Consider the following 16,658-nt stretch of genomic DNA (forward strand, 5'->3'; position numbering starts at 1 on the left):
GTGATATTTAAAAATATGCATGTGATATTTAGAAAATTAGTTTTGTCTTGTTTTCCGAAAACACAAAAAAATGACTTAGGCACTTATGCTATGAAGCTAACGATATGCTAACGTGCACATAGTCTATTCTTTGAAAGAGGCAGGGTGGACTGCAAAAAGGAACTTTTTCCAGATGTGACTGGCCACTCCAACACTCCACTGTCTCAATTACCTATTTCTTGATGAGCTGTATTTTTGGTCACAGTGTTTCTCTACAGACTGCCATTTTATGTTTCTCTCTACTCTATTGAAGAATCGGGTGCTTCAGTTTGACTCGGCAGATAGCACTGCTGTGATTAAAAAAAGCTATATATCACCACTGATGATACCCAAAGGAGTGGGAAACATCAAAGTATCTTGTCCTCTGACATACATACTGTATAAGCTTATCTGTGGTATCTGTGGCACTCATGGTTCCGGCTTGCTATTGGAGTGCAAAACAGCAACACTCTATATGAACAACTGAGTTTTATTGTGACACTGATATCGCTTAAAAAATATGCAAATCTTTTTTCTTTTCTTTTTTTAAAATAATGTTTATTTGAATTTAAAATGATTTCTATAGCTCAACATCACAACAACAGTCACCTATACTGTCAGGTAAAGACCCTAAAGTATTAGAGAGCATCCCAACGATCTAATGATCCCCTATGAGCAAGCACTAGGCAATGGCGGAGAGGAAAAACTCCCTTTTAACAGGAAGAAACCTCTGACAGAACCAAACTCAGTGAGGGGCAGCCATCTGTCGCGACTGGTTGGGTTAGTTTACCTGTAAGATAAACCATTTTTAACTGTTGTTTGTATGATAAGAGCCTAAATAACATCATTACAGCCTAATTAAGATTGAGCCAATTTGGGGGGTTTACAGCAAGTTTGGTTTGCTGGATTTCTCCAGGGAGTCTCTTACAAAAACTTGTAAGAGACTCCCTGGTGCTTCTTTCGATCTTTGACACAAGCCACTTCCACAAGTCTTCCTTCGATATGGTACCAATCAACCGAATTTAAGCTTTTCGCTTGGTGATATTGAGGCTTAATGCATCTAAAAATCAGATTCTTGTCTTTGAAAATCCAGCATCCAACACTTTCATTGTTTGCCCTTTTGTTACAGGCCATGGAAATTAAAATTTCACATTTTTCATTTTTCGCCTGTTCATTTTTTAAGTTGGTAAGTATAAGTTTTACTAAAGTCTTAAGTATTGCATGGAAAATTGCAATTGGTGTGAATGTGATTACCATAAAAAGTGGAATTACTATCTTGCTTCCACGAGAGGTAAAAGCAACTTTTGTTGCCACCAGTTGTTTTGCAGCCATTCTGATTCTGGAAATCAGAGTTGCAATTCTTTCCCAAAACCAAGAAAAAGAGCGTCTAATTGTTGCCAGGAGCATGTTAAACATCGCCACAACTGCCCTGCATGAATTATTGATTGTTGCCCTGGTGATGTAAATTATTGCACGACCCACAGACAGAGCAGCAGCTCTTGGTAGGGAAGAGAAATATGAGAGTTTTGTGCAAACTCCAGATAAAATAGATTTTTCTGATTCTGTGTGAGTATTTTCTGTTTTGTTTCCCTGATTTTCACTGACTAACTCCAACCCTTTGGTTGTAGAATGAGTCAGTGACCTAAGTTTTGTGTAGCTGAAGAGTGTGGGGTCAAACTGACCATTAGTTGGACAGTAGTCTGGTGGAGCTACGTCACATGGCACACCTTTTGTTTGGTGGGCAGTGGATGAATCAGGATGATCAAATCCAAGACTTGATCTGATGACATTTGCAGCACGTCTAGCAGCCCACGAAATCGCAGACAAAAGCAGGAGGGGCATGTCTGCTTATAGTCAGTTCAGTAGAAGAGAAAGGAAATTTGTAATACAAACGTTGTGCCGCTTTTTACGAAACGTAGCAGTAAAGCATAAAATACCTGTTTTATGGAGGAACCAAGTGTGAAATGAGTCCAAACCTATATTTAAGAATAAAGAAAGATGAAAGGATTCCAGACATCAAAGCCATCTGAGTGACATCATGTGTGTTAAACTCAAATGACATCATGAAGGAGCATGATGTCATTAGAGCATAGAACAGTAGTAACATTCTGGTTACCACGGCAATATTAGCATTTCTTTTCCTTCACATTAAAGCTGCTTAGTTTCTCAATTACTGCTTCACATGAAAAACTGAAATGATTCTTATTGTCTTTGCAAAGCACAACACAATAAATGATTAAAAAATCATAAAATTTGTAGTAGAATGTATTTATCCATCTGAGTAATTATGTTCTTAGAAGAATAAAAACACTGTAGATGTATGCACATATTAAACTCGAACTAATACAGTGTAAAACATAGAGGACTTTATTCCATGGAATAGAACTCTAAAGGCACATCATAATTTGATTAATTTATTTATTAAACTTGTTTTTGACAAATTAACACTATCACTACCAAACTCATTAAGACAACTGAGTAAAAGATAAATTATTGAAAATATTTTACTGCAACTTTTTATTTTGTTTTGTTTTTGGACTGTTTATTTAAATTCAGTTTCAGATTATTTATATAGCTCCTAATCACAATAACCACCTCACGCCTCTCTGTACTGTCAGCTAAAGACTCTAGAGCATCCATCCATCCATCCATTCGCTTCCGCTTATCCTTTTCAGGGTCGCGGGGGGCGCTGGAGCCTATCCCAGCTGTCATAGGGCGAAAGGCGGGGTACACCCTGGACAGGTCGCCAGTCTGTCGCAGGGCTAACACATAGGGACAGACAACCATTCACACTCACATTCACTCGCACATTCACACCTAGTGACAATTTGGATTAATCAATTAACCTATCCCCACAAGTTGCATGTCTTTGGACGGTGGGAGGAAGCCGGAGTACCCGGAGAGAACCCACGCAAACACGGGGAGAACATGCAAACTCCACACAGAGATGGTGGAATTGAACTCAGGACCTTCTTGCTGTGCGGCAACAGTGTTAACCACCGTGCTGCCCGGTCTTTCTCTAGAGCAGTCTTTCTCAAATAGTGGGGCCGATGTCAGGGGGTATGGGAAGATGCTTTTATCGCCATACTAGAATAAACTGTAATTGCACATCCACTACAGTAGGTGGCAGGGTTTATTTTTGCACCAAGCATGTGCACGCACAGCACAGAGCAGGAGAAATGAAAGTGCAGTAAATAGTGATGTGCCATACCACTGATTTCCTTTCTGATCCAATACCAAGCAAAATTCAGGGTGGTGTCGCCGATACTGATCCGATACTGATACTTTGTACAAAAACATAACGTGTTATTGTATTTTAAATTATATCTTCATAATAATCACAGGACATCAGACTACTTGCTCCTATTGTTGAATTATCATATAGAAATTAAAAACTGAAGTTTTTTTGTTAGTTGATGCTATTTGAACATGTATATCTTGTCATTTAACATGTATATACGTGCCTGGACATTTCAACAAGAAAATTCAACATTCACAATTTCCCTCATTCACAGTACAAATGTTGGTATCAATCTAATACAAAGTAAATGCAGGGCCAGTATTGCAGAAGTTATTCGGGCAGCTAATTGGAGGAAAGTAGTGTGCCATGACTTATGAGATGAATTCACAATTTGCAAAATTTGAACACAATTTAAACACTGTGGAGGTAAACACAGACGACCCGAGAGCTCTCGATAAACACTGCTCGTTTATTACTCATCACCACAGAACTGAACACTTTGCCTCCAAAACACAGCAACAACACTTCCTGAGAACTGGGTGTGAGTGAAGCCTTCCAGTGGTCCACCACAACACAACTATATCACTGTGATTGTTACTTTCCACAACAATTAGTTAGCACAACAAAACACACCTTTCACCTTTTCATGTGTTTTGAAACTGGGTTTTTGGAGACCTGGAATGTACATTTTTCTGGTCTCTAAAGCACACATAAAGGTTCAAACATTTTTCAAAGTGCAAGTTTGAGGTTTATTTTTTACAAAGAAATAATTAACACAGTTCAGTGGGCTGCATACTGAACCTGAAGGATCGATTCAATTGTGCTAGTATCAATCAAATACCAATAGCAGAGTTGGTATTGATACTATTTGGATCGATCCGCCCACCTCTAGCAGTAAACAAACCCTCAAGATAAATGGAAAAATATTTAACAGTTAACAAAAAGAAAGGCGGAGAGAGACAGAGATAATGAGACAAACCAAAGTCTCCCGAAAGCTAAGACAAGGACATATAACCAGTGTATGTAGCTTGGCTTCACTGTGACTACATGCACTTTAAATCTTTTCTGTTACAGACTAAAAAGCAATATTCGTAAAGTTATTCTTTGCTTTAAGTTGATTGATATTTCTTTTTTGTTTTCTTTAATGTTAATAAGGCTACAATGTTATGCAGCAATGTACTTATAGTAACAAATTTGTAGACAAATGATACTATTTATAATTGCAGAGGAGAGTGGCAATTATAACATGAACAACCAGTAGATGACGGTGAGGAGGAGAAACTGATTTGTGATCGAAAAGCACATCAGAGCCTTTGCAGATCCAAAAAGGAGAACTTTGTCCAAAGTATAGATAAAATAGATCCTGATCCTGTGTGAGGATGTTGTTCTCCTGAGTTTCACCGAGGAACTCTAAGCTTTTGGTTGTAGTATGAATTGGTTTCCTAAGTTTTGCGAACATGATGGCTGTGGAGTCAAACTAGGCTCTAGTTGGACAAGAGAGCTACGACACATGGCAAGTACTCTCAGAAAAATTATGCTTCTTAAATGGTTCTTCAGATGTCTTTATGGTTCTTTAAAGAAACATCATACGTCAAAAAATATTTTTTGGATGGCTCTTCAGCTATTACAAATGGTTCTTTAAAGAACAAAATGTTCTTCATCCCTAGCTATCTAAGTTTGATGGTGTAAAATGGCAGAAATATTTATTCACTAATGGGGGTGTGAATTATACTGTGGGAAATCCTGGTCTTGTTAGGAGAGACGGCATCCATCCCACTCTGGATGGAGCAGCTAGAAATATGGACAAATTTATTAAACCCCCAATTGCCAATTCAGGGTCTGCAGCCTTAAAGATTCCTTGTGAGAGTTTGATTGTGTGAATAGGTGGTGTGGGTAGAGTGTTAGTTTGTTTTAATTGCTTTCTCTCAAATATGTGGATGGAGAGTTTTTGTTCTTGTTGCAACAGAACTGTTACTTTTGGGGAGGAATGGGACCGCAGCGCAAACTGTTCATGATGAGTCTGAGTCTGCAGAGGGTCCCAGTGCACTGCAAGACGTCATGCTTTGTTCCTTTGCCAAAGACGCCACAGTTGCATAGACTGTATATATTAGAGCTGTTCCTTATATTTTGTAACTTGTAATCGTTTGTATTTAATTTAGTACAGTCTGTTACTGTTCTTATTGTCTTGGAGCAACATATGTATTATTGTAGGGTCTACCTTACTATTTAAAGCACCTTGAGGCGACTGTTGCTGTGATTTGGCGCTGTAAAAATTAAAATAGAATTGAACTGTAACCACATACTTTCATAACGGTTAAAGTATTGTGATTCTGATTCTGATACGATGCCACTCTATAGAGGGTCTCCTTCCTTGTTGTCAGCACTGTCAGTTTCCTGCTTTGTTGCTGGCCTCCAGCTAGGCCACAGGAAGTGCCCCATCGCCTTCACTTTCACTGTCCCCAAGAGATATGTTTGAAAAATAGTTATTTTGGTAACGCATTTGTTATTAGAAAAGTGACTTTTCCAATTATTGACATGGTATAGACAAGCTAGTTATAATTGAGCTACAGCAATTACAGCAAGCTTGTTTTTCAGAATTTTCAATTATTTACAACACTGGAAGAACAACAGACTTTTCATGTACTAAATATGTTTAAAATATGGTTAAATATATTGAAATATACATTTATTTAGTGAACATATGATTTGATGAACATTATATCATTGTAATATTTTTGAAATCATTTGCATTGTTAAAAATGAAAATAAATGAAATAAACAACTATCTGCGACACCTAGTTTTACACTTAGATCCACACAGGTCCATGCAGTGAAAGCAACATTGCATCTATTTGTTAAACAGATTAACTGAAAACTGCACAAGGAAAATGTAAAACTAAGCAAAATCAATATCTGACTGTGATGATAATAATGATGTTAGAACCAATTCATTAGAATAAACCAACCAGATTTAGAATAGTGAAATAAAACTCAAGTAAAACTAGGTTATTGCCCCAGTAAGGTAAGATTAAGAAGAAAGTATAAGGATTATAAAGAAAATGGCATCGACAGAAAACAGAAATAGCATCATCACAAGTCAGCCCATGCAAACCGCTAGAGAAGCAACAATGGTGAGTAATTAAAAACTGAAAGCAGAAGAATTCCAGTTCATTCCATAGCAGCTTCTGATTTCCCAAGGTCACAGAACACATAGAGCGGCTGAGTGAATGGAGGAGAGTCATGGTTTTAGAGATGCTGTAGAAGGACAGAATACCTGCTCTGTGATCCAGTTACACTCCAATTCTGTAAGATGGAGGGCTTGAGATAGATGTAAAGTATTCATCTATCTCAGTTTTCTGTTTGGATCTGATCTGTTGCTGGATATCAGAAATGCTTTTCTTGATGAGAAGGAATAGTTGTTGAAGTGTCCTCCCAGTGTCCCTCACAGCTTTATCAGCAGACTGATTAATGGCCTCCACCTCCTGCAGAAGCACCATCACATCTCCTTCTCTGTTCTTGATTCTCTCCTGAGTTTTTTCACGACTTGAGTTGACCTCTATTTGCCGTTTCAGTCCTTTCTCCTTTCATACAATTCATACAGTAGCTGTGTCCACAGGGTCCATGCGAATTCCATGCTGCGTCGTTTCACCTCTCAAAGACAGTTATGTGAACTAGTTTAATTCTCTAAAATAGTAAGAACATTATTTAAATTACTTTATGTTAATTACACTCTTCTAAGACAAAGTAATTATTTTTTAAATTTCAGTAGGATTTTAAAAGCTTGGAGGTTCAAAACTTAACATTTAACATACATCACACACATTTTGAGGATAAAAATCTCCAGATATCAGATCACCTCTCTGTAGCTAACTGTGGCTAAATGCACACAGTTAGCTTCAGATCATTTCAGTGTGAATGGGCCGCTTCCCTTATATCCACACACACACACACACACACACACACACACACACACACACACACACACGCACACACGCACGCACCAACATTCCTCTGTCTATGAACAGACATATTCACTATTGTATTACCCTTGTCTATAAATAAAGACAAGAGCAAAATTAGAGCGCACATCACAGGGCCCCCACTCTCGTGTAAGCGCTCTGTGACTGCCCTTGCAAGTAAAAACTGCAGCGTGTGTGTGTGTTTCTACTCTCTGACTCTCAGCTGAAGAAGTGTCTTTAGAATACATCTCTTGACAGTCTTTCATGTGGAACAGCGAAACGCAAGTACGAAACCCAAGGGGTTATCACATGATTTGGAAGGCATTCTGGGCGCAGCCAGCGGATTTCGTTATGTGGGCATTTTGCCGTACCACAGGCAGAAATATTGCTGTTAAGTGCCTTCATAACTTGAATTTTTCATTAAATGGGGTATTCGTAAGCCGGGGTTCCACTGTATTTTGATCTTTTATGTAAGAAGTATTATGCTTTTATGGGAGCTTTTTACATTACCTTTGTCATTAACTTTTTAATTTTTGTGAAATTTATCAGGCCATGCCAAACTGGAATAGGCTTCTTCTTTTTTTTTTCTTTTTTTACAGAAACTAATTGCACATGCAAGCAAACCAAAAATTAACCCTTTAAGACCTACCATAGAACCAAGTCCGCCAGAGCTTATATTATATTTTTACCTGCTGTGGAGCCATTTTTGGGAGCATTTCAAGTTGCTATACATCAATACAACTGTTATAGCCCATATTTTAATAATATGTCTGCATTAAGTGCATAGTAATTACATAAATTGCAAAAAAGTGCAATAAACTACAAAATAATTGAAAATCGTTTTTTGCTTTTTTAACATATATTTCTAGTTAGAGAAATTTAAGAGGCTTATCTCTCAAAACTCTAAATACAAAAAAGTTGCAAAATATTTTCCCACCACAGGAAATTTATTTTGAGTGTCTTCATAGTTTTATTTTTGGAATACACCAATTTTTATATACTGCAGGAAAAATGAAAATAAATATTATAGTGCAAATTTGCAAAAAAGCAGCATGTGCATCAAAATAAACTATTTCCAGCAGTGCGATATGAGTCCTAAGCATCCCAGAAACGACACAGAAAGTCCTAAAGTCAAAGATAACTTTTAAAAACACCAGTATAGGCTTATAAGAAAAAAAAACTACATTTCCGCGAAAATGACGTAACTTCCGGTTTCGGGCAGGTAATGGCGGACATGCAAAAGTTCGCGCTGACGTCTATTCCAACTTAGGAAGTGTTATGATCAGCTGATCGGATCGGCAAAGCGTGTTTCTGGAATATTATGTTTTTGTTGCTGCAAGCGCTTTTTATGCAGCTTTTGCAAAGCTTTATGTGGAAGGAAACTGTGACCTAGGACAAGCTGATGGCATAAGACGTAAGTACAACTCCTCCGGTTTCATACGCAAAAAAAATTTTTTGCGCTAGCTTATGTGGTTGCAGAGCTACCGGGATTTAAAAATAGTTACGCAAAACAGAGCGTGCCCGCTCCGACCGGCTCTAAAGGGTTAATAAGCAAGCCTCTGTATGAAAGAGCCAAAGATCCAAAAGTAAGTATCAAGAATCAAAGCAGCTAAGTAATCAGAAAAATTTATAGACACTGAGGACTCATGGACAACAGGAAACAGATGGGGCATCATCCAAAATCTGAGACTACAAGACCAGTCCACGGTTAGGAGAGTACTGGGTTTTCTTTTAGAGACATCTAAAATAGGAATTTTAATTTTTCAACTCGTTGTTGCAAAATAGGCTGAGCGTAAACCAAGTCCCAACTATCATCCTAACCCTAGAGCCATTGACTTGGCATTGGTACTTACTGTATGGTCAGTAGCAAGTTTTGCTTGCTATGAGTGCTTCAGTTTGTCTTTTTTAAACATTCTTCCCTGCAAAATACTCTGTAAGGGTGAACTCATATCATGCACAGTTGCCTTATTTCTTCCTGTAGCATCATTATTGTCAAGATCGCGTGGAGGTTGTGGTGTGAGGACCCTAATGCAGACGAACGAGGCAGAACTGAACTTTAATGAAAAATGAGCCTTTATTGTGGCTAAGAACAAAAACACAAGCCAAACAAAGGAAATAACCAGGGGAGAAACTAACATAAAACCTGAACTGGAAAAACTGAGTACATGAAACATGGAGATGCAAGAAAAGGTTAACAGACGAACGGACAACAAACACGGGGACCTCATAAATACACAGAGGGATGAAGAGGGAATAGGAAACACACGGGTAGCACAGCTGGGGTGAATAAACATAATGACATAACAGGAGGAAGCAAAACTGAACACACTGAACACAGGACACTTGACTGTCAAAATAAAACAGGAAGCACAGAGACGCAGACCTAAGACCATGACACCACACCAGGGATAAACAGGGATGCAAACGGGGAGACGAGATGAAACACAAGGAGAGCAACAAGGGAACAGGTAGGGAGAGGGAGCGAGAGGGGACACGAGAGAAAAGGAGTGAGAGGGGACAAGAGACAGGGGAGTTGCAGAAACATGGATAAACATGACAGACAGGAGAGGACTGGAATGAACCCAAGGAGGGGGAACATGGGAACAGAAAAGGAAATCAAGACGCACACACACAAACCCAAAGAGAGTAAATGGACTGTTTCTTATATAGTGCTTTTCTACTCTCCCGGAGTACTCAGAGCGCTCTATACATCATGCCACATTCTCTTTCTTTCTATACTTAGTGCTTCCTAACTACTTTCATACTCCAATGAATGCATTGGAGAGCAACTTGGGGTTAGTATCTTGCCCAAGGATACTTGATATGCAGACTAGAGGAGCCATGGATGGAACCACTAACCTTCCGATCAGTAGGTGACCTGTTCTACCTCCTGGGCTACAGCCACCCTAGAGAGGGACACAGGACAAAGACACAGGGAGGGGAAACGGGGGAAACTAGACAATTCAAAATGCAGAAGAAATTCCTGACCAACTAATGAACCTAAACATAAACTGTAACTACAGGGGTCCAACAAAGAATGGCCACGCATCATACTGATGTCTTCGGAAATTTATTTCTCTCTCTCTCTCTCACTCTTGTCTTCAGACACCGTGAAAACTGAAGAAACACAAAGTTTACAACATAAATGTTTTGAGCTTATCAGCCTCTCATATCAGTGTCCATAAACAGTCTTGTGCAAGCAGAACAGAAAAATGCACAATAATGGATATCACAAAAATGTCCTCTCATTACCAGTGTAGAAAACGTATGCAACATTATACAAACAATATACATGAAACCATACCGTGTGCGCCTCTTGGACCACATGCAGAATAACATTAACGCTGAGGCCGTAGATGCATCGGTAGCCATGTATCCATGCTAGCTCCACAATGCCATGGTTGTGCTCTCAACCAAACTCTGGTCATGTGACAATTACAAACTTTACCTCATACAAACTTTACAGCACTTTACATATTTAACAAACCCATATTTTGTAATCACATATTTTAGACATGTTTTTTAATTAATGTTACACTTTTATCATCTTATCTTATAAATAAATGAACTAAATTAAGCATGAATCTATCACAGAAACATGAAATAACCAACTTTATTTTAACTGTCTCAGGGACAGTTGCATAAACCATAATACAAAATTACACTAAAATACAAGAAAGCTCAAAACGCTGCTTCAAATGACCCAGGACGATCCAATTGTCCCCACTCTCCCACTGGCCTGCACTTATGCTGTCCTTAACAGTCCAGGTGACTTGTGCAATTGAGTTCATCCTCAACATCTGAAGTCATCTATATCACACACACTTACTGAGGTAATCAATTTTAGGCAAGTTTTGTTTTTGCTTAAATGGGGAAGCTGTGACACACTGTCTGCTCACCTCCAGTTAAAGATTTTTAATTACTTTTTTTTATTTGTTTTTGTTAATTTTTATAGCAAGTAACACAGACCCATGCTACGTCACTGCACTTATAATCTATGCTATATATTTTGTCTGACCTCTTTAGGAGAGACCTCTTTTTCTAGACTATTTGAGCTCACACAGCTCAACACACGATCCAACATAAAGCCAAAATCCAGCGTAGAGCGGCTGAGTGAATGTGGTCTGGACTCTGTGCAGGAGACACATGGTCTTTGAGACACTGTAAAACGACAGCATACCCGCTCTGTGATCCACGTATACTCCTATTCTGGGTGACTGAGGGCCTGAAATGACAGTTCTGATTTTGTTATGTCTCAGTTCATAACCATTTTTGAAACACTCCAGTGCCCAAGAACTGTCATTGTTCCCAAACAGACTTTCATCTCCTGTTCTGCTGATATTCTTGTATGAAACTGCCACTGAAAGTGCTCCTCCACTCCACACCACCTCCCAGTAACAACATCCAGTCAGACTCTCTCTGCTCAGGACTTGATGTCTGTTGATGAATCTGTCTGAGTGATGACTATATAAAAATTTTTTACTCATACATTTGACTTTTTTGTCCCCTTCAAATAAGAGACTTGTGTTTGCTGTGTTAAAATCCAGCGTTAGTTCTTGAGATAGTCCGAGGAACTCAGCTCTGGTTTTGGGTTCAGGTGGAGACATTACTGCATCCACTTCCCCCTCTAACTGTGAGACTGCGGTGCCAAAACGGATTTCCTGTAGTTTACGTTTGAACTCTGACACAGCTGTCATCACATCCTCAAAGTACTGCAAAGTACATGTTTTAATGTCGAGTGATCCAACAGATTCATGCACATGTGACAGTGAGGTGTACGTCTGGAGAAAGTGGGTGTGATCCTGTGTATGAAAGAGCTGCCCCAGCTCAGCATCTTTCCTCTTCAGCACAGTGATCTCATTCTCTATTCTGTCCTGAAGCTCTCTTGCACGACACACTTCAGCTTTCTGACGAGATCTGATCTGCTGTTTTACATCATTAAAGATCTTCTCACTGTCCCTCACTGCTTTATCAGCAGACTGAGTGATGGCTTCCACCTCCTCCTGAAGCACCTTTATGTCTTTTTCTTTGTCCTGGATTCTCTCTTGGATTTTCTTTCGACTCTCCCCAAGTTCTCTCCGCTTTTTATTCCTTTCTGCTGTAGCTGAAACTGTGTCGTGGCCTTTATGTTCATCCATGGAGCACAAATAACAGATACACTGCTGATCAGTGCGGCAAAATATCTTCATCACCTCACTGTGTTGAGAACAGATGATTTTCTTAAGCCTCTTTGATGTGTCCACCAGCTTGTGTTTCTCAAAGGCAGTAGATTCATAGTGAGGCTGGAGGTGCTGCTCACAGTAAGAGACCAGACACTGCAGACAGGACTTGATGGCTTTCAGTTTCCTCCCAGTGCAGACATCACAGGCCACATCTTTAGGTCCAGCATAGCCATGATCGGCAGGTGAAGCTTGGAGTTCAGTCTTCTGCAGCTCCTCCACTAACTCTGCCAAGACAGTGTTTTTCTTCAAAGCAGGCCTCGGTATGAAGGTCTGTCTGCACTGAGGGCAACTCTGGATGTTCTTCTGATCCTCTTCATCCCAGTAGCTTTTAATACACTTCATACAGTAGCTGTGTCCACAGGGAACAGTGACCGGATCCTTCAGGAGATCCAAACAGATCGAACAGCAGATTTTTTTCTCATCCAGTCTGCTTGTTTGCCGTGCCATTATCGCTCTCAGATAACAGAATGATAAAAAAAAAAAAAATAGTACTACCGCATTAAAATTAAAAAAGATTTTTTAAAAGCAAATTACACAGAAACTACATCTTCTTTATGCGTGCTTCAATATCTGCATTGCGGCTCGTTTGTAACAGCATCCTGATGTCTTAACTTATGAGAAGATCTGTGAGAGTGAAGCTGTAGAAAAACACTGAGACTGAACGCAATTGGTTGATTTTGTGAATAGTGAGGAAGTTTTCAGCCTGCAAGTCATGCCACGAAGCCACAACTCTTGAGAAAAGCACCATGTGGTTCTACCCACTGTTGACAACACAGAGTATAAGATGCAAATACTAGACACCTTACACAACCTTAACTCAGTCCTTGACAATTTGTAGACAATTTCAAAATAACAATGTTCTTTAAAATGGATCAGTGAGTACGGCTTTGCATTTATCACTCTGTCAGAGCCATAAGATTATCATTAGGTATTTCAATGCTGATTACAAACTCGTTTGAGGCTAACAAATGGAAATTAGAACCCAAATTCAGATGTGGAGTTTAAGATCTTGGGAGTGCTTCACAGGGAGTGGGACCGAGGCTGCTATTACTGCATAGATGTCACCAGGAAACCAGCTACATTTCTACTATCAGACCATTCTTTCTTGTGTCAGAGTATAAAAATATGGCAGCACAGAGTCCACACCTAGTGAGGAATTTCATCTGTCAGAAAACACAAAAGACCTCAGCTGTGCAGTCCAATAATACAACAGTCAGTTTGGATATTTTAACGCCCCCATGATCAAAAGGCAAGGATGAGCTGCTGCAGCTGCAACTAGATGGTTTTAAGAAGAGAATTTTGAGTGAAGATATTTTCACGTAAACTGTTCCATTTCTGGAAAAATAAGCTTAAATGTCATGCATTTAACTGTATTAATGAATATGTATTGAGTTTAAATACTCCAATATTATCCTAGAATGCAACCAACACACATTTACAGTGGTATGCAAAAGTTTGGGCGCCCTTGATAATTTTCATGATTTTCCTTCATAAATCTTCAGTTGGTTGGATCTGCAATTTCATCTAAATGTATCATATAGCAGAGGAACACAATGATATTTGAGAAGTGAAATGACGTTTATAGGATTTACAGAAAGTGTGCAATAGTTACTTAAACTAAATTAGGCAGGTGCATACATTTAGGCACCCTTGTCATTTTATTGATTTGAATACCTTTAGCACTAATTATTGGAACATAAAATTTGTTTGGTAAGCTCATTGACCCTTGACCTACATAAGAAAGGGTATTTAAGGTGGCCAATTGCAAGTTTTTCCCCTCTTTGCATCTTCTCTCAGGAGTGGCTACATGGGAGCCTCAAAACAACTCTTAAATGACCTGAAAACAAATATTATTCAACATCATGGTTTAGGGGAAGGATACAAAAAGCTATCTCAGAGATTTCAGCTGTCAGTTTCCACTTTGAGGAACATAGTGAGGAAATGGAAGAACACAGGCACAGTTCTAGTTAAGGCCGGAAGTGACAGGTCAAGAAAAATCTTAGATAAGCAGAGGCGAAGGATGGTGAGAACAGTCATAGTCAACCCACAGACCAGCTCCAAAGACCTGCAACATCATCTTGCTGCAGATGGCGTCACTGTGCATCATTCAACTATTCAGCGCACTTTTCACAAGGAGATGCTGTATGGGAGTGTAATGCAGAAGAAGCCTTTTCCACGCACATGCCACAAGCAGAGTTGCTTGAGGTATGATTAAGCACATTTGGACAAGCCAGCTTCATTTTGGAATAAGGTGCTGTGGACTGATGAAACTAAAATTGAGTTATTTGGACATAACAAGAGGCGGTATGCATGGCGGAAACAGAACACAGCATTCCAAGAGCTAGCCACAGTAAAATATGGTGGCGGTTCCATCATGTTGTGGGGTTTGTGTGACAAGTGCAGGTACTGGGAATCTTGTTAAAGTTGAGGGACACATGGATTCCAGTCAGTATCAACAGATTCTTGAGAACAATGTTCAAGAATCAGAGACAAAGTTGAAGTTGCACCGGGGCTGGATATTTCAACAAGACAACCACCCAAAACACTGCTCAAAATCTACTAAGACATTCATGCAGAGGATCAAGTACAACGTTCTGGAATGGCCATCTCAGTCCCCAGAGCTGAATATTATTGAAAATCTTAGGTGTTACTTAAAGCGTGTCACGGCCCAGCGGCACGAGGGAACAGAGATGGACACAGGTGCAGAAACCAACCCGGAAGCGAGACGGTAAGAGAACAAAGGATTTATTTTCACCCACAGGCAAACACAAGCAAAAACAAAACGACGCCACCACACTAGTGGCGTGTAGGATAATCTAAGATAACTAAGGGTGACCTAGACACCTCTAGGAGACAGCTGAACAGCAGAGGCAGCGGGGAGGTGGAAGCAGGACTATGTAGGGGCCGGGGCACTGGAATGAGAGGAGATCACGGTCAGTGGGATCCAGCAGACAATCAACGATCCTCCACAGTTAAACTGAGTTGCCTTACTTGGTTTCAGGTGGAGGGGACAGGTGGGGCGGAAGACCCGGAAGCGGTCGAGATGTGGGGAGGCAGGCAAGTGAGTGGTGGGCCGGCAGGCAACGTCGTATCAGCAGCAAGCGGCCCAGGAAAGGAAAGGAGGGAGACAAGACCTCCACTCCAGGTGCTACCTCTGAGAACAAGTCATCACACGGGTTCTGGACAGAGCAATAATGCTCCACTTGACTAACATGGGGATAGCAGATACTCAGGCGATGAACGGTTGAGTGCGCAGGTCTGATATACTGCCGGAATAATTGCTCACAGGTGGTCAGCCAGGGAGGAGCAACCAAACTCCACCTAAAGGAGGAGGAGCCGCTGTTGGAGACCTGCAGGTACCCACCCAGATGATGACAAAACGGGCTGTCCATGCTCGGAAACCATCAAACCTGACTGAACTGGACATGTTTTGTAAAAACAAAATGGTCCAAAATACCTTCAACCACAATCCAGACTCTCATTGGAAGCTATAGGAAGTGTTTGGAGGCTGGTATTTCTACTAAATATTGATGTAATTTTTCTGTTGGGGTGCCTAAATTTATGCACCTGCCTAATTTAGTTTAAGTAACTATTGCACACTTTCTGTAAATCCTATAAACTTCATTTCACTTCTCAAATATCATTGTGTTCATCTGCTATATATGATATATTTAAATGAAATTGCTGATCCAAACAACCAATGATTTATGAAGGAAAATCATGAAAATTATCAAGGGTGCCCAAACATTTGCATACCACTGTAAACAGTTAAATAAAACTAAACTAAAAAATTCTTACTGAAAATGAGGTTGGCGAAACTCACGAAACAAAAAAGCAGCAAATTTAATGGAACAACATGTAAGCTTGTGCATTTTACTGAACAGAGTATGAACGGAGTATAATGAGCTGATTTATATGCACTAAATAACAGCGTGAGTGTTTCACAGTCCTGGAAGAGGAACACCTTGAACTTTGAACACAACTTCTTAAAGATTTCTATAGTTATGATAGTCACAATCTTTATGATCACCTTACATCCTTCGTTGGATTTGCTTCAAGAAAACATCTCAAGACCACCTGACATCTGATTGATTTTGATTCTGACTTCACTTCCACATTTGTTGATTCAGCATCATATTAGTGAGGGATGCTTGGGCCTAAAAAAAAAATCACCTGGTACCCAGTTGAATGAAATAGATTCAACAGCCTGCTGGAAAC

The 16,658-nt window shown here is 39.7% G+C and overlaps 1 protein-coding gene across 1 annotated transcript; it reads right to left on the minus strand.

Annotated features, from left to right (window-relative positions):
• Nucleotides 1-7,048: 7,048 nt before the first annotated feature.
• On the minus strand, nt 7,049-12,887 carry LOC102215706 (tripartite motif-containing protein 16-like). Its single transcript, XM_005725651.2, has 2 exons — nt 11,301-12,887; nt 7,049-7,054 (listed from the first exon to the last, which is right to left on the minus strand). Exons 1-2 carry the CDS (start codon nt 12,885-12,887, stop codon nt 7,049-7,051), a joined length of 1,593 nt encoding a protein of 530 aa, XP_005725708.2.
• Nucleotides 12,888-16,658: the final 3,771 nt, after the last annotated feature.

The sequence above is a fragment of the Pundamilia nyererei genome, unplaced genomic scaffold, assembly GCF_000239375.1.
Source record: "Pundamilia nyererei isolate P.nyererei 1_Seehausen unplaced genomic scaffold, PunNye1.0 scaffold00016, whole genome shotgun sequence".
Taxonomy (NCBI): domain Eukaryota; kingdom Metazoa; phylum Chordata; class Actinopteri; order Cichliformes; family Cichlidae; genus Pundamilia; species Pundamilia nyererei.

What these genes read in the sequence shown, in the direction of transcription:
- LOC102215706 (XM_005725651.2), bottom strand. Translation starts at nt 12,887, where the DNA reads ATGGCACGGCAAACAAGCAGACTGGATGAGAAAAAAATCTGCTGTTCG.